Source organism: Rosa rugosa, chromosome 6 (genome assembly GCF_958449725.1).
Source record: "Rosa rugosa chromosome 6, drRosRugo1.1, whole genome shotgun sequence".
NCBI lineage: Eukaryota > Viridiplantae > Streptophyta > Magnoliopsida > Rosales > Rosaceae > Rosa > Rosa rugosa.
Genome location: NC_084825.1, coordinates 19,442,675 through 19,467,233, shown reverse-complemented (window position 1 = coordinate 19,467,233; position 24,559 = coordinate 19,442,675). Strand labels below are relative to the sequence as shown.

The following is a 24,559-nucleotide window of genomic DNA, read 5'->3' as shown; positions in this document are numbered from 1 at the left end:
CTGGCGGACCAAATGTCCAAGGCGGCAGACGAGGTCAGCTCGTCGAAGCAATCCTCAAGTGACCAATCCTCAATCGCTTCGTTTTCTTTTTTAGTTCACAACCAAAAAATCCCAGTCCTCTCTTCAGCCTTTGAGCTCCTCCGAGCTCAGCGCTTCCCCCACTTTGCAACTATAAGCAGCGCCAAGGCCATCAGCCTCGAGGAGATCAAAAATGAGTCCGTCGATCTGGTATACAACACTCTCTCTTTCTTTCTCTTTCTCTCTGACTCTGCTGCATGCGTTTGGTTTGCTCAGAAGAAAACGAAACCAAACGCCGTGAGAATTTTGGAGTTGACGCGTGGGCGACACAGGAGCTCGATTCGGAGTCGAGGAGTTGGGGGAGAGATCGGAAATCTTCGACCGGAGCTTGGAGAATGCAATGGTCAGGTCGATGGAGATGATCTGGGTCTCGCCGCCGACGTAGCGGAGCTTCCCAGACGGTGGCCGGGGGTGGAATGCGATGTTGGAGCTGCAGACGAGCTTGAGCTTCTTAGGTTGGGTGTGGTCGGTAGTGGGCTGGGTGTGGTTGGTAATGAGCTTCCGATTTGGATTTGGGAAGAATGAAATTTTGTAGAAGAATGAAATTTTGATTTGGGAAGAGATCTATATATTTGGTTTTGATTTTCATGTTGGATTTATATGCATCTTGATTTGAATTTTGTTCAGATTTGGTTTTTCTGCATCTTACTTGAATCTAGAGGACTCATCTCAACCAAATTAGGTTAAATTTTCTGGGTTTGCTGTGAGCATGATCTTTGGCCGCGAGGGAGGACACTGATGAGAGGTTGAAGAATGAACCCATACCCAACACCCCTCTTGTTTATCAGTCTCTCTTCATCTTCTCCGGCCATGTTGATTGGTGGAGGAAGTGAGGAGCCATAACCAAGAGCTGAGAAGAAGAAGAAGAAGAAGAAGAGCTCTGAGAGGGGAGGGAGATTGAAGGGATAGCTTGGGAATTTTGCATGTGGGAAGGTCCCACAAATCTGACACATCAGACGGCGTCCGGACACGTCAGCACCTAAACAGAGGAAATTGACGGAATTGTGAGGAAATGGATCGAATTTATGAAATTGGAGAGTGTGAGGACTTTTCTGATTAAATTAGAAGTGCAGGGACTGAACTGACGAACCCTTGAAAGTACAGGGTAGTAAACAGAATTTTTTCCTTTTAATTTTAATTGTTTAATTGTTTGACAATGACAGGTGTACCCTCAATCCCCGGAATAGAACGATCCCTATTTGCTTATACTACTAACGATATTTCAGGGTTAAATTATGCGCTTGCTCAAAGCGTGTCAATTTTTGAATAGGGATCGTAATGTGGCCAAGGCTCAAGGTTTAAAGAAATGAAGGTAAGGATTTATCAAAGTGTCCTAAAAACCTAGCAGAGCTCATGTAAATGTAAAGACCTCAAGACATCCATCAAGGCATTGCAAAAACGTCACTTTCCCCTAGAGGTAACATAAAAGGGCCAAATGTCTTCATGTTGGGCCCAATCTTCATTGTAAATTTCCCTTGAACTCTAGTGAAATGGACAAAGGCCAAATTTTTCTGTAGTGGGCCTTCAATTCAAAGCAGACTCCAAAATCACTAAGTATGGGGGACTAAAATCCATAAATATATATTTTTCTTTTTCTTTTTAGCCGTACACATATTTTTTCTTTTCATTTTCATTTTATATATATTACACACAACTTTTCTCTGCTAAGGAGGTCATTAGATATTAATATCTAATGATTTCCGGTGGGGGGGGGGGGGGGGGGGGGTTTATGATAGACCCACTTTTAGATCGCATATTCACATCTCGACCGTTCAGTTTTTAAGTCCTAATATGTGTGTGCACGCGTGGCTATATATATATATATATGTGTGTGTGTGTGTGTGTGTGTGTGTGTGTGTGTGTGTGTGTGTGTGTGTGTGTGTGTGTATAGAGAGAGAGAGAGAGAAAGTACGTTGGTGATCATCTAGTCGATCACCTAGTAAAAAAGGAATTCCGAGCACGCAGTGTTAACTATTAAGGATTAAAATTAAACCTATCAAAAATATCTATTAAATCTCAACTCTTAATATTGACATCAAGGAAGAGTGACGATGAATCTATTGATCACCAAGTGATGACCATTTATTCATCTGTGAAATATGGATGTATCGTGCATCTAGTAGAATACACCGCCTTGTGCATACAACTGATGTATTATTTATATTGGATCTTATTGTACTATGTGGTGGTTTTAGGGATTTAGTATTGATTGCTCTTTCTCTTTATGACTGGTACAAATTTTTATTATTTGCAGAGCGAGGAGCTGAATAGATATGGTGGTTTATATGTCAGCAGGCATCCACAGCTGAAAATTAGGATGGTTGATGGCAGTAGCCTGGTTGTGGCTGTGATACTAAACAGTATTCCAAAAGAGACAACCCAAGTTCTTCTTAGAGGCAAACTCACAAAGGTTGCTGTTGCCATTGCCTTTGGTTTGATCCAGAGGGGTATAAAGGTGTGTGTGTGTGTGTATTTTATTTTTGAAAGGAGTATATGTGTGTGTGTCTCTATATCAATTATTGTCATATATAATCGACGTCACATGCATATGCCTGCAAATAAGAAGCATGCATCTTATTCCCATATATCAGGTTGCTACATTACACCAGGACGAGTACTGGGAGCTCACTAAATCATTAAGTGAATCTGAATGCCGGTTGGTCTTCGAAAAAACCTATGCTCACAAGGTAATAATGATATACAAGGTCTTGTTTATTTGGTTATTAATATTAAATCGAATGTTGATTGAACACACTAGTGGTACACAGATTCGAACTTAATTTAACAAATATAAACTAGTAATTAATATGTAGATTTGGTTAGTGGGAAACGGATTAAGGGAGCAAGAACAGTTGAGTGCACCGAAAGGAACAATATTTGTTCCCTTCTACCAATTCCCACCAAAAAAGTTGCGAAAAGACTGTTACTATCATTGTACTCCAGCCATGAAGATCCCCAAGTCTCTTGAGAATGTTTACTCTTGTGAGGTAATTAAGTAACTAATAACCTTTCGAATATAGTTCCACATCAAATTTCTGAGGTATATAAGTGATTGTTATTTGGTGAAATTCAGAACTGGTTGCTAAGGAGGGTGATGAGTGCGTGGCGTATAGCTGGGATAGTACATGCATTGGAAGGTTGGAATGACCATGAGTGTGGTTATACCATGTCCGATATTGACAAAGTTTGGCAAGCTACTCTTCGACATGGCTTTCAGGCTCTGATCCCCACCACTACTACTTAAACCATATATGGACTACTGTACTCTTCAGTCTGGATTGTATGTATGTTATATATGATGCAGTACCTCTTATAATTTTGTAATAATTTCTGCCTTCTAGTTGGGCTATGCTTGCTGGCAGTTAATCCTTCTATTTTATTTTATTTTATTTTTTTTGAGAAGATAAGAGAAGAGAAGAAATTTCATTGATCTAATATATTACAACAATGGAGATGACTATGTAAAATCTTAACTACTCCAACTAGAAAAGATGACCTACTCATATCCCTAATGTAGAACCGGTGGTTACAGATATCATGAGTCGATAGAGGCTCAACTCTAGCCACATGAATTACCCTCTCATCCGGGCTATAGACAATCAACTTATCTCAGGAGTCCCGATACATCCTTACAACCAACATCAAGAAGAGACTGACCACTTCCAACACAACATACTAAAATTGCCAGTATACATGTAGGGGGTCTCCCCATTACATTCGATAAGAACACACCGAAATGAGAACAAATAACCCAGTTTCAGATCTCGTACCCACAAGGCCTCCAACCATCGCCACCCGCCAACCCACCCTCTAGAGCCACCGCTGCAAAGCCTCCATAAGCCTGAGACCATCAACCACTGCCTACCTTGATGAATTACTCCATGTCCCTACTGATCCTGGAGGTTCCACCGCGCAATACTGCCACCTCGAATCAGGTCAAACAAAAAAAGCCCACACGACCTTTAGAGGATGAACTATGCCGAAAGAGAATAACCGTCCAAATTAAGCAACTCTGACTCAAATAACGCCACACAACAGATGATCCAGATGCCCATCCGGCTACACCCGCCACACGCTGACAAGGCATAATGCCAACTTGATGTGGGGAGGCCGCCATCAATTGATTATTCTATGCTTTATATGAACATCAATTAATGAATAAATTTAGTTGTCTATGTAAAATAATCTACATACATATTATGTAAAATAATTTAGTTGACTATAATTATCTACCATACTTCATGTGTTCGATCTCAAGATTGTATTTTTTTGTTTATTGAAGAAAATGAGGAATAAAATAAACAAAAGAGAAGAAGATATAAAACCATCGCCAAGGGAAAACCCCTTAATAAAAGAAAGGGTTCTTGGCCTATAAGGACAAAAGTCCTGCTCACTCTCTCGCAATTGATCAAGTCGCATCAAGAGCTTATCCGTAAAAACTGAGTCGAAGGTTATCATGTATTCATGTTAGTTCTAGCTTTTGATTGGTGCCTCTAAGCTCTAGCTATTAGGCTTTCCTAAAAAGCCAATTGAAATCTGAAAGTTGCGAACAGTTCAGAGAGAGGTAGAGCTGCAGAAAGGAGGAGAGCGAGTGAGAAAAATAAAATAAAAATCAACGTACTCAAGCTGATGAAGGCAAGCTTGTAACTAAAAGAAAAATGAGGACAACAATGTCTTTTCTAGCACCGGCTCAGCTCGATTACTAAGTCGATGAACAGTGATCACCAACTTTAGTATATAGTACAATATGTTTGTTCATATCATATGCATCTTGGGCACAGACACCATAACAACACGGGCAAATGGCCATCGGAAAAGGTTTGGGTCCTAACTCTACAAGGTAGGCCCAGGGCCCAACACATATGCTAGCTTCACATTCCTAATTTTGATAGGCCACACCTAGGCCCACATGAAAAAAGGAAGGGTGACAAGCCCAAAACTACACTTTGTATACATGTCTTTCCTCTCATTCAAGGTAAACAAACACTCTCTCCTTACTCCCACTTTGTCAACATTCTTACATGTATCTGACTTAGGCATCAGAGAGTTGTGGACTGACAAACCCGGTCTACCTTTGACATTTTTTCATGATCGAGAAGTGACGGAATCTGACGATGGTCTGCTCGCTTTGCATCTTCTACCTTCAGGACATCTCGGCGAGTCCCGGGTCAGGTCTGAAACCATCAACCTTTTCACCAGGTTGCTATAGGCACTAGGGAAACCTTTTCGGTTCTCGCGACAGACCATTGCTCCATCTGCTCGATGATAACTTGGAAACAGCTCAGCACATTTAGCAGAACCCGACACATCTTCCCGATCTCAGGCCAATCTAGCTTTCAGTGCCCTACAAAATTCATTGTACACAATGACAGCACCCCCTACCTCTCTCTCGGTGACCCTCACAGATGCCCCTGCCCACTAGCACCTCTCGGTGTCAACCTCCTCCCGATTCCCCTCCTATGTGCAAATTTCGCCTCCCGGCATCAATTTGATCTCCTGACAATAGGCACCCTGGCCATAGCTTTGCCTCGCTTCCCCAGTAGTTGCTGGGCGGACCCCCATTCAGACCAGCGCGGGTCTATTTTGCCGACCATCAGGAGCGACAATCAATCACAGTAGTAGCTGCTAGCACAAAAAAATAACATAGCTTTTCGGTACCGGCAGCCTTGATGGTATCGGCAGCTTGCATCAGTCTCAAGATAGTAGTCGAAGGCTTCTCGATGAAGTACTTCTAGGCCTGGGCATTTTAGCTTGAAAAACTAAAAACCCGATCCGTACAGTCTGGTTCTGGCCGGGCTTTTTGAAAAATTTATAGGTCGGACCGTTTAAGAATAATATGGGTAGTTCCCAGGCCCTGGATTCCACCAATGCAAAAACCTGAAAAGCCCGAATAAGTGTGTATATATTCCACTTGTCATTCTATGATTGGTTCCACATACAAGCTTATAGTTGTTATAATAGACTTGACCTCATATGATCAGCATTTTCCTTCTTACTCTAAACCTCGTTTAGAATTAGACACTACACCAAAAACTGCATCACACGACGGTGAAAAAACGTTGTGTGATTTGGAGACTCACCGTCGTCTATCTCGATGTTGTCTGATGAAAACTCAGACGACGGTGAATTCACCGTTGTGTGAGATGCAATCAGTCGACATATATTCATTTGCACCGTTGTCTCAGAACTCGGCAGATGCCAGTCGCAACCATGTGCAGCAGTCATGCGCAGCAGTTCACACAACAGAACTTGTTTTTATGCCGTTGTGGGTTAAGATTCTCATACAACGTTTTTTAAATTATTCTGTTGTGTGATTTAAACTAGGACAACTGAGTTCTAGCCTTTTCTGTTGTATGAGATTAAAACTAAATGATGTTAGTTATTAAAATCCATTGTGTGATATATATAATTGCGTTGTGTGAATGCCCAAATTTTGAATGGATATAAATTAATAGTGAACAATTGGAATACAAATTGAATGCAAACCATCAAATGATCAACATTTGTACCAAAGTCATTGGGATACATCAATTCATCAAATATTGAATTTAAGGAACATTGCTAAAGCATTCATACATTGGATAGACTAAAAAGCATTTAAATTTCCTGGTTAAGTTTTACATGATGAAACAAAATATAGCTTGTTGCATTAATGCTTGGTACTCCACGCTCGATCTCCCAAAGACTCTTTATGCAACATTCCACCATATAGTTCCTGACACAATTAACAAATGCATTAACTGCCAAGTACAAATGGGCGATGCTAGGGACAAGCGGATTATCTGCTCAAAGATGAATATCAGTACGAGCAACAGAGAAAACCATTAATCTTAGGCAAGGTGGTTTCTCTATAAACTCTATTGAAATGCTGCTATCAACATAGCAATGAATTAAGTTTGCTAAATAATTTAGAGAAGTGTTTAACACTACAGGAAAATAGGTCAGAATACATAGTTCAAATTGCTCATAGATTAGAACTGAAACAAATTGAGAGGAAAGCTCAATCTAAGAATGCTACTGTTTCCAGTAGCATTAATTGACCCAATTCATTTTAATGCTACAACTTTGTTCTTTTTGAAAGCTAAATGACAAAGAACAAGGCTATCTCTAGGTGCTTTGAAGAATCACAAAATATATGCAACAAAGCTTGTACTAACAAGTGAAAGCAAGAAAGATTGATTTGCTAAAGTGTGCTGCAAGTTCGTAAGGCCTTCAAGTCAAAGAACAAAAGGCCAAGATGCCTAGCTACATGGTCTTCTCTCAATCAAACAAAAACAAAATCAATACTCAACGCATAATGCAAGCACCGATATAAAACAAGGAGACCAAGCGGTGGTGTTGCAGGCAAACATAATGCAATTGAAGGAATGAAATTTATCAACAAAAATATGAACACCAGTCTAAAAGCAGACTTACAGTTTCAAATTGACCAAATTCTAATTACTCAATTCTTTCAAGCATAGGTAACATAACCCATAAACACAGATTTATTTTATTAGCAGAAAGAGAGATACCTTTGTGTTGTTGGTTGCAAGATGAGCTATGTCGATTAACAAGTGCATGTGCTTAGCAGATCCAGCTCCGCCACCTACATTGAAATTTCAAACGAAGTAGGCGTTACTATCAGAAAATTGAAAGAAAGGGATGCGCAATCAGATCTATGGGTATCGAACAATTGGTAGCAGTCAACAAAGATTCAGTGAATTGCAGAGTAATATTGTAACACACATCAGCATACACCTAGAGATTTTATAAGCATAGAAGGCATGTTATCATTATATAAGGATAGCTGCATAGGTGGAAAAAGAAAAAAAGAAAAAAAGATTGCAATTACATCGACAAAGCAGAATAATATTGTAACACACATCAGCATACAGGTAACGAAATCCTCCCAGCAACATGATGATATTGCCCAGTTGACACAATCATTAGCATACTACAGCTAAGGAATATATGATACCTGTGGTTCACACTTTACAGCATATACAGTAGCACCATCACGCGATCATCATACTCTTTGGTACTCGTGGGAGGAAACAAAAAGTACCTGCCACCATATAGCTCCATGAGAAATACTGAAAAGTGATAGCAAATCATGTAAGAAGGCTAAGGAGTTAGACTTAAAAACTGTAAAGAAGGGACCAACTGTTCCCATTTGAGCAAATTCACTTAAGCAACCAAGTATGATTCTTACTTTTGCATGTCTTGAACTTGCACCAGATGACTTTATGCTTCTCAATAATGATGACATATGTGAATAAATATGACATTTGACAAAGTCCTCTAACAAAACCTACAAATTGACAAAATCCTGTCAACAGAAATAACTCAATCATAGAAAAACTCAATTCCATTCTCCACATAATTCAAATGATGTTACTCTTGAGACAAATGAATTCCAATTTTGGTTAGAATGCTACAGAAATCGAGAGTTGAGGCATTGTAAAAGTCTAGAGTACTTTGATAGTTATTGTCCTACAAGATCCGAAATTGTACAGGCAATAGAATCACTTCTACCTCTAACATAGAACAAAAACCAAAGTCATGCTCCCTAACATAAAACCTAAACTTACATAGCACCTACAGAGTCAATATCATTCTTGTGTATTCCAACAGCAACCCTCATTAGCATGTGTTGAGGCCTTTCTACAACCTTCCCATGAACCTTCAAGAGGTAAGACCTCTCAAGAGTCTTGAAACCAAAGTAGTCGTAGTCAAAGTCGCGATCGTAAATGATCTCACTGTCCAAACACACTGCATTCTGAACATACACAAAAGCACTGATATAAGCTATTTCAGATCACAAGTCTATTTTGTTTCAACTCCAGTATCTATCATTGCACAGTTATAGCGCCAAGAAGATCATCTAAGCTATCAAAAACCAGAACACCAAGTCAAATGACCAAGAGTTGCTGAAAGATATTACCTTCATGATGATTTCATAAACATCATTAGCAATCAGAGGAGCTTCCAGCCCAGATCTATCATTGACATGGTTGTACATAATTTTGACCCTGCATCAACCACACACACTCTCATCAACACAAAGACCAAAAGACAAGAAATGATAAAAACTAGTAAAAAGTCTCGATAAAACTCACGTCTCCGATAAAAGTCATGCTCCCTAAGATAAAACCTAAACTTACAGCGTTCAATATTATCGAGAGGTCTTAGAACTTCCCTTATAATCTGACCGAGACTTTGAGGCGACTTCAAATCATCTCTAGTTTTCCCAAACTCCTTCTTCTCGCACTGCAAATCAGAAAATTTCTTGCAAAATTTAAACAAAAAAGCCACCAAGAACCAACAGAATCTACGATTTCTCAACATGGGTTATGCAATTACACAAACACAAAGTCTAAAGATTAAGCCTTTTCATCAAAATCACCCAATTATGAACATTTCGATTCACAAATAAGATGAACAATCATCAAGAACAACAAAACCCCCAATTAGAATTAGGCAATACCTCTGGCTTGTTGTTGATCAACGACTCTCAAAGCCATTCCTAAATCAATTTGATTCAAAATCAATCCTTTCAATATTTTTCTCTGTGAAGAACAAGAAGAAGAAGCAATTCAGAGAATGAATAAGAATTTGGTGCCGAATGGCCCCCTTTATAAAGCTAGGAAGAGAGAAAAGCACATACGAAAGAGAGAGAGGGAGGAGAGAGAAAATGGATCTGGAGGACTCACTCCTCCGTCACCGATCTCCGACCACCGGGATGGGCTCACCGTGTCCACCATATTCTTTGCCTTCCTCTGATGAGTCAACACCAGGTTGCACCTCGGAGATGAGCCACAAAGAGATCTCTGCGAATTTGTTTTCTGGGGCTTTGAGGTTTTGGTTCGATTAGGACGGGGGAGAGAGAGGGATAAGGTTTGGGGGAAGAGCCAGAGAAGGGTCGGGTTCTGGTCAGAGGCGGAGAAGGAAGAAGAGGACGATTCGGTTTGGAGATGGAGAAAAGCTCGAGGTTTCTCTCTCTGATAGGAAAAATGGCCAAGGCGTTAACTTTGTTTGAGTGTGCTCTCGAGTTGGCTAAGGCAATAGTCATTAACTTTTGTTTTTTTGTTTTTTTTTTTAACTCAGACAGACAACGTATAGATGCGTTTACGTTGTCTGATTTGTTACATAGCTGAGGGAATAAAAGATGAAAATTTCCCGCCTCTGCAATCAAAATGTTTGGTTTCGCGCTTAGGCGAGTCATTTCTCATTCACACAACAGAAATAATTCATTCTGTTGTTGGAACTTGCAAGCATAACAAACAATTGAAGCCAAATTTTCTCATTTTGGGGGGAATGAATGTCATTTTGGAGCCATCTCCAAATTTTGGTACTCACTTGCACAACAGGACATTAAAAACCATTGTATGATAATTTGTAGGTATACTCCTACAACGGAAGTAACTAAACTGTTGTCCAATTTAATAGCATCTAGGGTACAATTTGGAACCAAATTTGACTCAATGGTAGGAGGGAAATATGCCAGTCTTTTTTTTCATTCAGACAACGGATAATCTTTCTTTCCGTTGTGCCATCACCTCCTAACTAGAAGTTTTAGAATTTGACCATCTTTATACAACGAAGATTTATTAAATGTGTTGTATGATTCAATTGTCGTCATCAGACAACAGAGGATTTGTTCTTCGTTGTGTGATCACCGTTGTGTGATGCAGTTTTTGGTGTAGTGAGAATTCCAAAAAAAAAAAAAACAAAGCCCTACTCCTTCATAGTTCCTATGCTCCGCTCTTTGAACTAGGGTTGGGTTCGGTACTAAACCGATCTATTTTTCCCCAAACCGCTACTGAACCGACCTTCGTCGGTATCAGGATTTTCGAACCGCCACCGATCCGAATAATCGGTATACTGAAAAGTCAGTAACTGAAAATCTCAGTTTGGTATCGGTTAGTAACCGGTAATTGCAAGCAAACCCCATGAAAGTTGGCTTGCAGATCTGGTGGAGAAGAAGATGAAAAAACAGGGAAGAGAAAGAAGAAAGAGAAGAATTGAGAGGGCATGTTCTTCTTCCTCCATCCAATTATCAGAGGTTGTTGAGGCTCACGCTCCGAGCCTAGTGTCGAGACTTCGACGCTGATCCCTACCACTCGGCGCCCAGCTCCATCATCGAGGATAACGCCAGTGAAGGAACAAAAAAAATATACAGATCACAGAAGCAACAATCCATGGTGAAAATGGGATTTTGGTGATTTGAGTTTTTGAGGTTTTGATTTATTTGTAAGAGTTGAAATGGTTGCTTAATTGTGTGATTCTGGAATGGTTGCTGGTTTCCAGAAAGAAATTTTGGAATGAGAAAGAAGAGTGAAATTCTGGAACGATGGGTTTTGCTTTTGCTTTTGCTTTTTTACTTCTATTGCTTAAGAAGCTAATAAATATAAAATATGTAGACAATATGCTGAGAGCAACTTGTAGCGTAGTGGTTGGGTTCGAGGTGCGCCTTCAACCAATTTTCATTTTATATATATATATATATATATATTTATTTATTTTTGTAAGACACTATAAATATAAAATATGTACATAGTGTAATAAGAGCAACTCGTGGTCCAGTACCAGAATCTCTATATCAGAGGAGAGGGGTTCGAGTCGTGCCTTCGACAAATCATTTTGTATCCGGTATGGCGTATACTCAGTCGGTACGGTATACCGACGATATGCCATACACCATACTGTAGCCGAGCCGAAGGCAGCCAAATGGTACGGCTCGGCTTGCCGACCTAAATCGGTTCAGGCCAGTTTGAAATTCGGCCGATTCGGTTGCTTCGGCCCAAAATGCCTGCCCTACTTTGATCCCTAAAACCCCAGATTTCCAATCAAGCCCATATTCCAAAATCAAGCCTTCATCAGTGGTCTAAAGCCTTTGTCAGTCTATATTCCTATATGCCCAATCCAAAATCCAAACCGAAAACTCAAAAACAATCCTATCCTAAATTCTCAATTTAAAATCTTAATCACTTCGTCACTTTATCTAAATGGAAGCTTATGGGATTGAGATGGTATCGACGAGTTAGGCGACTGAAGGCGGTGCGGCGACTGAAGGCGGTGCGGCGACTGAGGGAGTCAGGTGACTTCAAGCAAGCAAAACCAAGTGAAGAGAAAGAGGGAGGTTTTCTGGAAATTTTTCAGATAACAGAATTGGGCTCGAAAAAGAGCGGAGCCTAATTGGGGCCCAACCCGAACATTTTGGGCTCGGTCCCAGTCCCAGTAAATTCACTAACGGGCTGGGCCCATGCCTAGGCCTAAACCTTTCCAAAAGAAAAAGAATTAAGGAAGAAATTACTCCGGACACTCGGCAACACCAAGCATCCCAATTCTTTCATAAACTCAACGGCAACTAATGGCATACATTACTCTGTTCTTTGCCTTTCTGGGTACCTGCAAACCTCTACGAATACGCACTCAGTATGTTTTGGACTCCCAACATACACACACTTAATTAAATTGCAAATTTAAGCATGCTCTATCATCTCACTGGCTCCTTTTTGTTATGACATGTATCCGATGCATATCCAAGTGCACGAAAAAAGGGGGGGGGGGGGGCAATTACAAAATATAATTCACATATAAGCATGTAAGACTTGGGGGTAAACAATGGTGATGGGTGGAGCTCAACATATTTCAAACAAGTCATGATTCAAACCTCACATGGATATAACACTCTTTCTTCTCTCAGATTTAAGGTTCATGCTTAAAAACTTATTCACTCAAGTATATGTGAAAGATAAACAAGTAGTTCACATATGTAACAAACCAAAGCACATATATATCATCATTTTTTTCAAAGATCTCATGAAGGATATCAATTACTCACACAAATGAACCCAAGCCACACTGCAACAAAAAGTCTCTTTAGCGACCAAGTTTTCGCGAGGAATTTATTTTCCTCACTAAATGTCACATTTCATGAGGAATAATTAAGTTCCTCGCTAAATGCCATTAGGTTTTTTACGAGAAACATATTTTCCTCCCTATATATCTCTTTCTACGACGAATATTTCAGTTCATCACTATAGGTGACCACAATTTGGTCTCTCAAATCCTCATGTTATTAGCGAGGAAATATGAGACTTCAGTGATAAATCTTTTCATCGCAAAAACAACATTTAACGAGGAAATAATGATTTCGTCATTATTTGTTTGGCGGCAAATTGTTTAGGACCAGCCAAATTTGATGGCGACAAAACTATGGTTTCCTCACTGAAAATCTATTTTCTCAGAGAAACCATTTCCTCGTTAAAAGAAACAATTAGCGAGGAAATAACACTTTCCTCGTTATTAGTTTGGCGGATAATTGAGTAAGGCTCGCCAAATTCATTGGCGACAAAACTATGGTTTTCTGGCTAAAAGTCTATGTTCTACGAGGAACCATTTCCTCGTTAAAAGAAACAATTAGCGAGGAAATAACACTTTCCTCGTTATTAGTTTGGCGGATAATTGAGTAAACCCGCCAAATTCATTAGTGACAAAACTATGGTTTCCTCTCTAAAAGTCTATGTTCTGCGAGGAATCATTTCCTCACCAAAAGAAGCAATTAATGAGGAAATAACGCTTTCCTCGTTATTAGTTTGGTAGAAAATTGTGTTAACTTAGCTTAAGGAACGGATTTTCATATTTTGACACTTTTCGATCGCATATTCACATCTTAACCGTTCAATTTTTAGATATATATGAGTAGATCACTTATGCAAAGTTTTAGCAAAATTGATGATCGTTAAGGAATCTAAAACTGCAATTTACACGAACGGTTCAGGTTGGACAGATTCGGTTCGTTCATGTAAAACAATTATATATATATAATTATTCTCACTCCTCAATTCCTTCCCTCTGATCTTCCGCTCACTATATATATGTGTATGTATGTATACCATATACACAGTCTTTTTTGGCTAAGGACATCCTTACCTAAGCTTAGGTACGGATTTCCAGTTTTTGGCCACTTTTCGATCATATATTCACATCTTAACTGTTCAGTTTTTAGGTCCTAATGTATAGATCATCTATGCAAAATTTCAACCAAATTGATGATCGTTAAGGCATTCAAAATTGCAAATTACAACAATATACATGAACGGTTCCGGTTAGACAGATTCGGTTCGTTCATGTAAATTGCAGTTTTGGATGCCTTAACGATCATCAATTTGGCTGAAATTTTGCAGAGATGATCTATACATTAGGAACTAAGAACTGAATGGTTAATATGTGAATTTGTGATCGAAAAGTGGGCAAAAACTGAAAATCCGTTCCTAAGGCTAAGGTAAGGACATCCTTAGCCAAAAAAAATTTGATCATATATATGTACAGCCATTCTTAGGTGCGGACATTCGTACATAAGCAAAAGGTACGGATTTCCATTTTTTCCCCAGTTTCCGATCACACATTTACATCTTAACCGTTCAGTTTTTAGGTCCTAATGTATAGATCATCTCTACACCTGAAAATCCGTACCTTTTGCTTAGGTACGGACGTCCGCACCTGAGAATGGTTGTGTATATATATATATTTAAATAACTTATTCTCACTCCTCAATTCCTTCCCCCTGATCTTCTGCTCACTTTGCATACTTGACGTTTCCACTAAGGGACTCTTCTTTATGCATATTACTATATTACATGTGACTTACTATGTAATTCCAATTGAAATGCTCTAGTTTTATAACACTCTTTTAAGATGTAGAACTTAGAAGAAAAGTAGACGATCACACTATGTTCAATATGATCATCATGATAATTCATGATAATTAATAACTAAATGGTACTCAATTTAGCTTAAAGTTTTACAAAAATGATCTAGGAGTGATGTCCTAAGGAACTATTTAGATCATTGAAATAAAATTCTATAGAAGATCTCGCACCAGACACTAGATTATTGATACTATGCAAAGTTGCAAATTAATTTATTTTGACATGTTCAAGATTTGGGTCTCTATTGTATAATACAAGACCTTTTTTTTTGTCAATTTGAAAAAGGTAATACAAGACCTTTTTCAAATTGAATATCATTTAGTTAGCCATTATCATGACTTAAGCCATGAACCCCAAAACCCTAAACCCTAAACCACAAACCCTGAAGTAAAGCGGACTTTCAAAACACAAACGAAATTAAAAGCAAAACATTTAAAAATTCTAAGCGGCAATAAAAACAGAAACGCGCCTGTTTGCCAAAATGAAAAATCAAATAAAAAGAGATACTACCCAAAAACCCCAATTCTCTCGGTTCAGCTGCTGAGCTTGTTGTCTTTGCTTTGATATGCTTGTTAAATTGTATGTGTAATTGTTGAAGTGATCAATCATCTTATGATGCCGGATATTACTTCAAAAGATAATGTGCTTGAAGAAGTGAGGCGAGCGTCTGATAACTTATCAACTGAATTGGCATCACTAAAGGAGAGAAACATGTCAATGGAAAGCGAACTAAAAGAGAAGCAGGAGAGATATTAAGAGATAAGTCTCAAGTTTGCAGAGGTAGAAGGTGAAAGACAACAGCTTGTAATGACGGCACGCAACCTAAAAAATTCCAAGAGGAGCGAGTATGTACTGTTTTCTGATATACTGGTACCTTATTACCTTGTAATCATAATGACCAAAAGGGTGAAAAAAGCTAGTACTTTTCATAATTAGGAGAGGAATCTTAGAACAAATCAAGCAAATAAGGCTGAGCTTGGTCTATGTACTGATGTTTTATTTATTTATTTATTATTTTTCCAAAAGCGCATGGTATAAATAATGAATTCAAGTATTTTACACTGAAATCTGTAATTACAAATCCAATATCTCCTGCATATGATACTGAGAAATAGTATACATCCTACCTAGTGGTATAAACTACAGGTAACATTCTGCATATATACCCAGAAGAAGCAATAGATTCTTCTATATATGTAGTAGATGATCCCAAGTACGTACACTGGCAATCTAGCATCATGGACATTGTGCATCAACCAACAATGCTTTGCTGTTTGTTGGACATGGAAAATCAAAATTTTGAGTTGATACAAAGATGAAGCATTTCCTCGCAGTAGAATTATACAAGGGCTAGACCGGAAGCTTCCAGGCAATTTGCCTTTCTCTTCAATAAAAATGTTATTTTTGAGAGAGAAATTGCTGTGCTTTCATTGAGAACAGGGGTCTCTTTATATAGAGGATTATATGTAGAGAAATAGAGTTATATATACAAGGAAACATAATCGTACATTGATTAGATATCTACGAATATCTCATCTCTAATGTTAACCCTATTACAACTAGAGCAAGTAACCTAGAGTTTGGGTCAGACACAAATTCTGAATTTACTTGAACACTTTTTCATTTTTATCATTAATTTGTAGCTCAATTGATTTACGTCTCAAATGATTTTTTTATTTTCCCATTTTCATCTATTTCAAGTCAAATTGCAATTTTGACTCCAAAAAGTTGTTTCTAAAGAGATCCCATTCACCCATATGATAACTGGTAGAATGTTTCTATTCATACCTCCATATTTGATATATAGACCTCCACAAATTTTTGTAACTTGTTTTATCCCATTTTGCCCCTCTTGTAAAAAAAGAGTAATAAAAAAAAAAAAACCACAACCATGATTGTTGTTTTCCATCTCTTCTTCTTTCCCGCTCTTACAGACTTTCTCACCACTCTTTCTCTCTTTGTTTCTCTCACTCTCTTTAGTTGAAGAGTTATTGTTCCAATTAATTTTAGTAGGAGTTGAGATTTGAGATATAAGAATGGGGTTTTGGTTTTAGATTTGGGAAATTCTCCCTTTCTTCCCGTATAGAAAGGGTAAAGTTTGTTGCAGGAGTCTATATTTCTATGTTGCCATTAGAAAGGTTAAAGCTTGATCCTTTTGTACTTTATCAAGTTTTATACCATATGTATTCTGCTATGTGGTTTTAGCAATTGCAAATTGCAATCCTGCAATTGTCATATAATTCGATCAAGTCTGCAATGAAGCATCCTCCAAACTTGGAAATATAATTGGCATAAACAATTAAATACTAGCTTCCCATAAATCACAACAAGACACAAACAGTGAGAGAAGAAACAAAGAGAGAGAGAGAGAAGGAGAAAAAGAGAGAGAAGGAGTAGGAGAATCAAAGAAGAAGATAAAGATGGAAGACAGCTCAATAGTTTTTATTTTTCTCTTTCAATGTTTTAGAGGGGCATAATGGGATATAAATGTTTATAAAAATTTGAGGAGGTCTAAATTCTAAATGTAGAGATATGAATAGAAGCACTCTAACTGGTATGCCAGATGACCGCAGCACACAACCAAACCCAAGGACCTGAATTATATACAAGCACCAAATATCAAGATATTGAAGCCATTCCCTGTGTAGATACGAGTCCTAAGGAAAGCACTTGTCCATTCCCTGTGTAATGGAAACCAATCAAACCATGTTTGACTAATTATTCTGTTACTATTGCTGGGAAAAGTACATATTTCATGTTCTAATATACGTTAAGGCCCACATATGATACAACTTTACATGAACAGAGACAAACAATCTATTGGATTAGGAGAATCGGCCCATCAAAGCCAACTGCAACTTTACTCATACCAACCCTTCTCTAATCGCGATTTCCAGTCTCAAGAACCTGCCAGTAGTCACTTTCTTCTCAGCAAAATCTACTAAAGCCGATGAGCTTATAGCTGTTACCGCTAACCTAACAGGTACACCTCTCAGCTTCTATGTCTCTCTATGTAAATATTCACTTGGATGTCGCTATTCCGCAAATTTTATTGACTGATTTGTTTCCCTTTTTCTCTTGTTATTGCATTTGTTCTAACTTCTAAGCAAGAAAATTTGATTGGCAATGCTTTAAATATCCAATTTGCATTATAAACTGATTAGATGTTATATATTTCTCATTGACCACTCTGTTTATCCTGTGAAACTTGGTATAAAATGATGACAAAAATTTTAGGATCTGCAAATGGAGAATGTTACCATTAGTTTTGCTTAAATATATACACTCTTAATTGCTTGAATATGATCAGAAATGATGTGAAAGCAAATGATATCCGATCCATAAAATATGATGAGTGACACCAAGTATACGGAATACATTAAGCACTGTGGGGTAATGGATGGAAACAGCTCTCTTCTATCTTCCACCTAATTATATTTTGAGAAATTGAAAATAACACAATTTGCACAGAAAGTCAGCAATGTTAGCCATTAGATTAGTGATAGTGGTTAGTTGAATTATTGAAATATATCGTAAAGAAAGTGCCTGGAACTTCACTCAATTTTTTTTAATATGTCTCTGCTGAAATCTATGTGCCAACAGTATTTGATTCATCGGATAAGAATGCTTAAGTTTGTGCAATTATACATCAGCCTACAAATTGACTTTTAGATCAGCTCAATCTCTATGGATTCCTTCTTCTCCAACAGCCTCATCTGTGTTGTTTCCACACGCAAGTTCTTATTATCATATAACGCTTTGAACAGCTTCATTTTATATGTTCCAGAAAGTCAATAGTTGCAGTCACAGACACCCTTTGTTTAGTTTAAGTTATTGAAAGAAATTTTAACGAAAGTGCATGCTTGGAACTTTTCTTCAGTTTCTACCTTGAATCTATGCTAGCTACCAAGAGTTTTGTCCCAAGAATTAAGAAGTTCCTAATTTTGGTGCAAATCAAACCAGAACTTGAAAACTGATCAGATCAGCATAATCTCTGTTTTCAATCTCTCTTCAGACAGACTGATCTGCTTTTTTCCCCTCGTTTCCGTTGTTTGTGAAGAACTTGTAAGTGTTTTTTTGTCATTTATCATATATGTTTCTAACTCCTTAGTTTTGATTTGAAATTTTGTTCTTTCTAATCACAGAGCTAAGTAACCATCTTTTATTTATTTTTGGCAGGTCACCAGTTTCAAATTATGTCGACTCTGGAGAGTTTTTGGTCCCAAGGAAGCATGTTTTGACTTTTCTGCGCATTGTGCAATATGGCTTCCTCTTCTGTTTCTTCTTCTCTCTTCCCCCAAAAAGAAAAGTATGATGTTTTTCTCAGTTTCAGAGGCGAGGATACTCGCCAGACTTTTACTAGCCATCTTCATGCTGCTTTGATAAGGAGGAAAGTGGAAACCTACATAGATTACAGACTTGAGAGAGGAGATGAAGTTGGACCCACCCTTCTAAAAGCAATCAAGGAATCAAAGATTTCCGTGATCATTTTCTCAAAAGACTATGCTTCTTCCACATGGTGCTTGGATGAACTTGCCTATATACTGGAATGCAAGGAAAAACATGGACACTATGTTATACCTGTTTTTTACGAGATAGATCCATCACATGTACGCTACCAGATGGGAACTTATGAGACTGCATTTGCTACACACGAACAAAGGTTGAAGAACAAGACGGACAAGGTGACCAAGTGGAAGGAAGCTTTAGTAAAAGCAGCTAACCTATCTGGGTTTGATTCAACTTCAAAAACTGTTGGGTAGCTCTCTAACTTGTACTAATTTCTGCTTTTGACTAATAGATTTAAGTTAGAAAAATTCATTGTATGAATAACTATTAATTACCTGTACTTGGTCATTTGTGGTAGGCATGATTACGATTTAGCTGAGCAAGTCGTCAGAGATGTGTTGGCTAAATTGAATCGTGAATCATCAAGTGATTTAGCTGGTTTGATTGGAGTTGAAAGCCGCATTAAGAAAATTTTATTGGAATTAGACATCATCCCAGAAGATGTTCGAGTTCGCTCTGTGGTTATTTGGGGTATGGGTGGTATTGGCAAGACCACGCTTGCTGATGCTGTATTTCAGGGACTCACTTCTCAATTCGAAGCTCACTGTTTTCTTGCAAATGTTAGGGAAAGATCAGGTACCAAAGGAGCTTTCTCTTCTGAACTGTATCATTTGCGAAATGAACTTCTTGGAGAATTACTAGGGGACAGGAGTTTAGCTATCCGTACTCGAACTATAGGTGCTGTTTACAAAGAAAGGCTCCGCCGTACAAAAGTCCTTGTTGTTCTTGACGACGTGAATGATTCAAGCCAGTTAATATTTTTAGCTGTAGAAGTCCCATTTGGCCCAGGAAGTAGAATAATTATAACAACTCGAGATATGCTACCAGTTAGGGAAACTCTAGTGATGAAGGAATTAGCTTACCATTATGTTAAGATCTACGCGGTGGAGGAATTAAATGGTGTTGAATCTCTTCAGCTCTTCCATTCAAATGCTCCCACACATTGTACAGGAAATTCAGAACTTTTAAAGAAGGTGGTAGATCATGCTGCAGGCATTCCATTAGCCCTTAAAATTTTGCATTCTTTATTTCTTCGATGCAAGAGGATAGAAGAAATGGAATTGTTGTGGGATAAATTTAAAAAGTTTCCCAACAAAAAACTTCAGAATGTGTACAGAGCAAGTTATGATGGATTAGAAAGAAATGAGAGGGAGATATTCCTTGATATTGCATGTTTTCACAGAAGGGAGAAACTTTGTGATGCAAAAAGAGTGTTAGCTGCCTGTGGTTTATATCCGGATGATGGAATCAAAATTCTCATTGATATGTCTCTCATATCAATTAAAGACAACCGCATATGGATGCATGATGTGATCCAAGAAATGGGTTGGGAGATTGTCCGCGAAGAAAGTATTGAAAAGCCGGGAAAGCGCAGTAGGTTGCACAATGGTGAGGATGTCTGTCATGTATTGCGAAGGAATATGGTAAGAGCTCAATGAATTAGCTTCTTTTTTTTTTTTTTGAAGAAGAAGAAGTTTATGACCTATAAGATACTAATTTCTGAAAAAACTAGTTAGATAAATTTCCACAAATTACTGTAGTTTTGAGGTTTATTTTTTCTCTTCAGGGAACTGCAAAAGTTCAAAGCATTTCCAGCACGAATTGTGTTAAGAGGCTAACGTTAGATCGTCAAGCTTTCACAGGAATGCATAACTTGAGACTCCTTATGCTTATATTTATACATCTTGACCACAAGACAAATCTTGAGTATCTTCCTGATGCCCTTCGATATATATTTTGGCATAGTTACCCTTTCGAATCTTTGCCATCAAAGTTTTCTCCAAAAAATCTTGTTGAGCTTCATATGCCCTGGAGCAAACTCAAGAGACTTTGGAAGAAAGGCCAGGTATGCATAAGCTAGTATTTGCATGCATTAATTTAGTCAATGGAAAAGTTTTATATATATTATATATATTCAAGTGTAGTTATTCTTGCCTCTTTAATTTGTTACAGAATCCTGAGAACCTGAAAAGGATCGATCTTAGTTACTCCATGGACCTGGTTGAAGTTGCAGATCTGTCAAATTGTGTAAACATTGAAAGTATAGATTTTCAATGCTGTAAAAGTTTGGCTAAAGTTTCAGATTTGTCAAAGAGTCGTTACATTGAGAGTATAAATCTTCAAGGCTGTATAAGTTTGGTTAAAGTTCCAGACCTGTCAAAGAGTATAAATATTCAGAGCATAAATCTTCAAGGCTGTGAAAGTTTAGTTCAAGTTCCTCCGTATTTTCAAAATTTTACCAAGCTTACTCATCTGAATTTGGGAGATTGCTCGAAAATTAGTATTCTACCAAAGATACCAAGCAAGATGGAATTTTTAGATTTAAGTAGAACTGCTATAGAAGAATTGCCTCCATCAATTTGGTCTCTTGAAAAACTTGTTAGATTGAATCTTCACTGCTGTAGGTTCATTAAGAATTTTTCGAGCAGTTCATGGAAGATGATGAAATCCCTCAACAGTCTTATTTTGAGCAACACAAAAATAGAAACAGTGCCCTCGTCATTACTCATGTGTATGACTCGGATCATTTCACTTGACTTGAGTTTTTGCGATTGCCTTGTCAGTCTCCCAACCAACATTTGTGAGTTGAAATCTCTTGAGAAACTTGATCTCTCTGGTTGCTATAGTTTCACAAACTTTCCGGAAATTGCGGAGCCTATGGAACATCTGCAGTATCTGAATTTGAGCGGGACAAAAATTAAGAAGCTACCCTCATCGGTTGGGAATCTTGTTGGGATTAAGACATTAGATTTATCTCACTGCACAAGCCTTGAATTACTCCCAAACAGCTTCTACAATTTAAACCTACTGGAGTGGTTTTCACTTGGTGACTGTGTCAAGCTAAAAAAATTGCCTCTCTCGTTCATTTTGTGCTCTTTGATAAATCTAAACCTCGGAGGCTGCAAATTGTTAGAAGAAATTCCCGATTGCTTCACCAGCTTTCCCACATTGCAAGTCTTAGATCTAAGTGGAACCATGATTGAGACCATACCTCCCACCATCAAACAAGTTTTTGGTCTCAAGTCTCTGAGACTTAAAAGGTGCAAGCGGCTTCAATCTTTGCCAGTGCTTCCATCTCTTCTAGAAAAGTTGGATGCAGCTAAGTGCATGAGACTTAAGACTGTGTCAGTTTCAGTGACTGCACAGACACAAGGTTTGGATCAAATACTTTGTGGGAAGAGGACAGAGATCCTTACATTTTCTGCTTGCGTTAATTTGGATAAAAATTCAAGGAGTAACATAATGGATGATGCACACTTCAGAATTATGCGAATGGCAACTGCTTGTAATCTTGTAAGCTCTCTCTCTCTCTCTCTCTCTCTCTCTCTCTCTCTCTCTCTCTCTCTCTCTCTCTCTCTCTCTCTCTCTCTCTCTCTCTCTCTCTCTCTCTCTCTCTCTCTCTCTCTCTCTGTGAATAACCATGACGTTTATATATGGGATGTACCTGCAGAAACGTTTACAATCTGGTAAAGTTGCATTAATGTGTCCGGGAAATGAAATTCCAAAATGGTTTAGCTGTCAAACGGAGGGATCTTCAATGAATATTAAGCTTCCCCTGCATTGGTCTTGTGATTCAAACTTCTTGGGTATTGCTCTCTGCTCTGTTTTTTCAATCCATAATCATTATCATTATCTTGATCATCAATGTGAAATGATTCTCAAAACCAGCAATGGTGAAACCCATAGTGTCAATTTGGGAAGTACAGAGTGCTTCGGGACTATGCGCCTGATGGGTGAAGCAGATCACGTGTTTGTGTGGTATAATAAAGTCCATGCAATTTCAGATGAAGGAAAATGGTCGATGGAAGCCTCTTTCGACTTCTATACAGAAGTCGATGGTAAACGGCGGAATAACGTGAAAAGGTGTGGGGTCTGCTTTCTGTATGGTCAAGGCCAAGATGATGATGCTCTGAAATTTGAAGTCATTCGTCCACAACGAGTTACTACAACTAGGAGAAGACATTTCAGAAGCGTCCCAAGTAACAGTCACCAGTCTCACTTAGTGGATGAGAATGTTTGGAAGACTATTTGGAGTTTGAAGGTCCTTCCAAAAATCAAGTCTTTCTTTTGGAGAGTACTTTGTAATGCATTGCCTACCTATCTCAACTTGTTCAGAAAAAATCTGGTAAGAAATCCCATGTGCCCCATCTGCCATGACTACGAAGAATCAATAGAACATGTGTTGTTATTATGCCCTTGGGTGGAGACAGTCTGGTTTGGCTCCCCTTTAGGTTATAAAATTAACAAATGCAGAATCACTACTATTCATAAGTGGATCTTGGATTTACATGGTACATCTACTACTGACGTTGAGAAAAATTTGGTTCTTACCATGGGGGGATTCCTTTGTTGGTCAATTTGGAAGAGTAGATGCAGCTTTGTGTATCAGGGTAAATCACTCTCTCCGGTTGATTCAATCACTAGGGCAGTCCGTTTGATGAATGAGTTTTTGGCAGCCCAATCTTTCGGTGCCAACCACTTACTTCTTCACCATCTTGACCTAATGTCTGGTCTCCTCCACTATAGCCACTAATCAAGGTGAATTGCGATGCGGCCTGGGAAAAGGAGACACGCAAATCGGGGCTTGGTGTTATTGCACGCAATCACAGTGGCTCTTGCGTTGGAGGATTGACTAAATCTGCAAGTTGTTGCTCTGCCTTGGTAGCTGAAGTGGAGGGAGTTTCTCTGGCTAGATCTTTTTTGAGTCTGACAAAAGTTGTGATAGAGACTGATTCAAAAGATGTGATTCATTGATTCAAGAACCGAATTACGATTATCATACTTACGGTGACTATGGTAGTGGAAGTGAACTTTCAACTTGTCACTTTTGCAATGAAGCTTCAAAAACCTGAATCAAGGTTTTCAGAACTGTCACCTGGCTTTCGTGACTACATTTTTCTACATTCTGTTTGTGTTGATTTCCACAACATAGAGAGCGAAACAAGTAGCTTTCTGTGTGTTTAAACATTTCTGTCAAGTAATCAAATTTTTGTAGATCTTTTGGTTTTTAAGTTTTGGTTTCTTAAAAAACCTGATATTTTGGCTAATACTTAATTCCTTTTACTGGTGTAATTTTCATGATATATTACTAAAGGCCAGGGTCGGCTAAGCATAATTCATAATTGGCTTCACTGAAACTTGACTGGGAAAGGGCAGAATATTTTGTCAGAGAATGTTGCACTTGGGTTAATGTGGCATCCGGTTGACTTGGG

General features: G+C 38.3%; 3 protein-coding genes across 15 annotated transcripts; 2 read left to right on the top strand and 1 right to left on the bottom strand.

The window, feature by feature from the left end:
• Window positions 1-2,333: 2,333 nt before the first annotated feature.
• Window positions 2,334-4,378, top strand: LOC133713596 (protein CER1-like 1). The gene is made up of 4 exons (XM_062139628.1): window positions 2,334-2,533; window positions 2,670-2,765; window positions 2,892-3,065; window positions 3,152-4,378. Exons 1-4 carry the CDS (start codon window positions 2,396-2,398, stop codon window positions 3,320-3,322), a joined length of 579 nt encoding a protein of 192 aa, XP_061995612.1. The 5' UTR covers window positions 2,334-2,395; the 3' UTR covers window positions 3,323-4,378.
• A 2,174-nt stretch (window positions 4,379-6,552) lies between these two features.
• Window positions 6,553-9,793, bottom strand: LOC133717604 (ribonucleoside-diphosphate reductase large subunit-like). Of its 10 annotated transcripts, none has more exons than XR_009849790.1 (8): window positions 9,774-9,793; window positions 9,548-9,629; window positions 9,005-9,330; window positions 8,652-8,839; window positions 8,273-8,371; window positions 8,039-8,125; window positions 7,593-7,666; window positions 6,553-6,793 (listed from the first exon to the last, which is right to left on the bottom strand). XR_009849790.1 is itself a non-coding variant. In XM_062144319.1 (6 exons), exons 1-4 carry the CDS (start codon window positions 9,080-9,082, stop codon window positions 8,076-8,078), a joined length of 432 nt encoding a protein of 143 aa, XP_062000303.1. In that variant the 5' UTR covers window positions 9,083-9,535; the 3' UTR covers window positions 6,553-6,793; window positions 7,593-7,666; window positions 8,039-8,075. The 10 variants fall into 10 exon arrangements, 1 of the variants encoding a protein (XP_062000303.1); XR_009849792.1 differs by having other exon boundaries at window positions 8,663-8,839; XR_009849793.1 differs by lacking the exon at window positions 9,774-9,793 and adding an exon at window positions 9,728-9,746.
• Window positions 9,794-17,635: 7,842 nt separating this feature from the next.
• On the top strand, window positions 17,636-24,518 carry LOC133713632 (disease resistance protein RPV1-like). 4 transcript variants are annotated; one of them, XM_062139666.1, is made up of 7 exons: window positions 17,663-17,760; window positions 18,658-18,842; window positions 18,957-19,536; window positions 19,645-20,770; window positions 20,914-21,192; window positions 21,300-22,640; window positions 22,798-24,518. In XM_062139666.1, exons 3-7 carry the CDS (start codon window positions 19,040-19,042, stop codon window positions 23,878-23,880), a joined length of 4,326 nt encoding a protein of 1,441 aa, XP_061995650.1. In that variant the 5' UTR covers window positions 17,663-17,760; window positions 18,658-18,842; window positions 18,957-19,039; the 3' UTR covers window positions 23,881-24,518. The 4 variants fall into 4 exon arrangements, with proteins under 4 accessions (XP_061995651.1, XP_061995650.1, XP_061995649.1 ...); XM_062139668.1 differs by lacking the exon at window positions 17,663-17,760 and having other exon boundaries at window positions 18,264-18,842; window positions 22,798-22,933; window positions 23,016-23,207; XM_062139667.1 differs by lacking the exon at window positions 18,658-18,842 and having other exon boundaries at window positions 17,636-17,760.
• The last annotated feature ends 41 nt before the right edge of the window (window positions 24,519-24,559 follow it).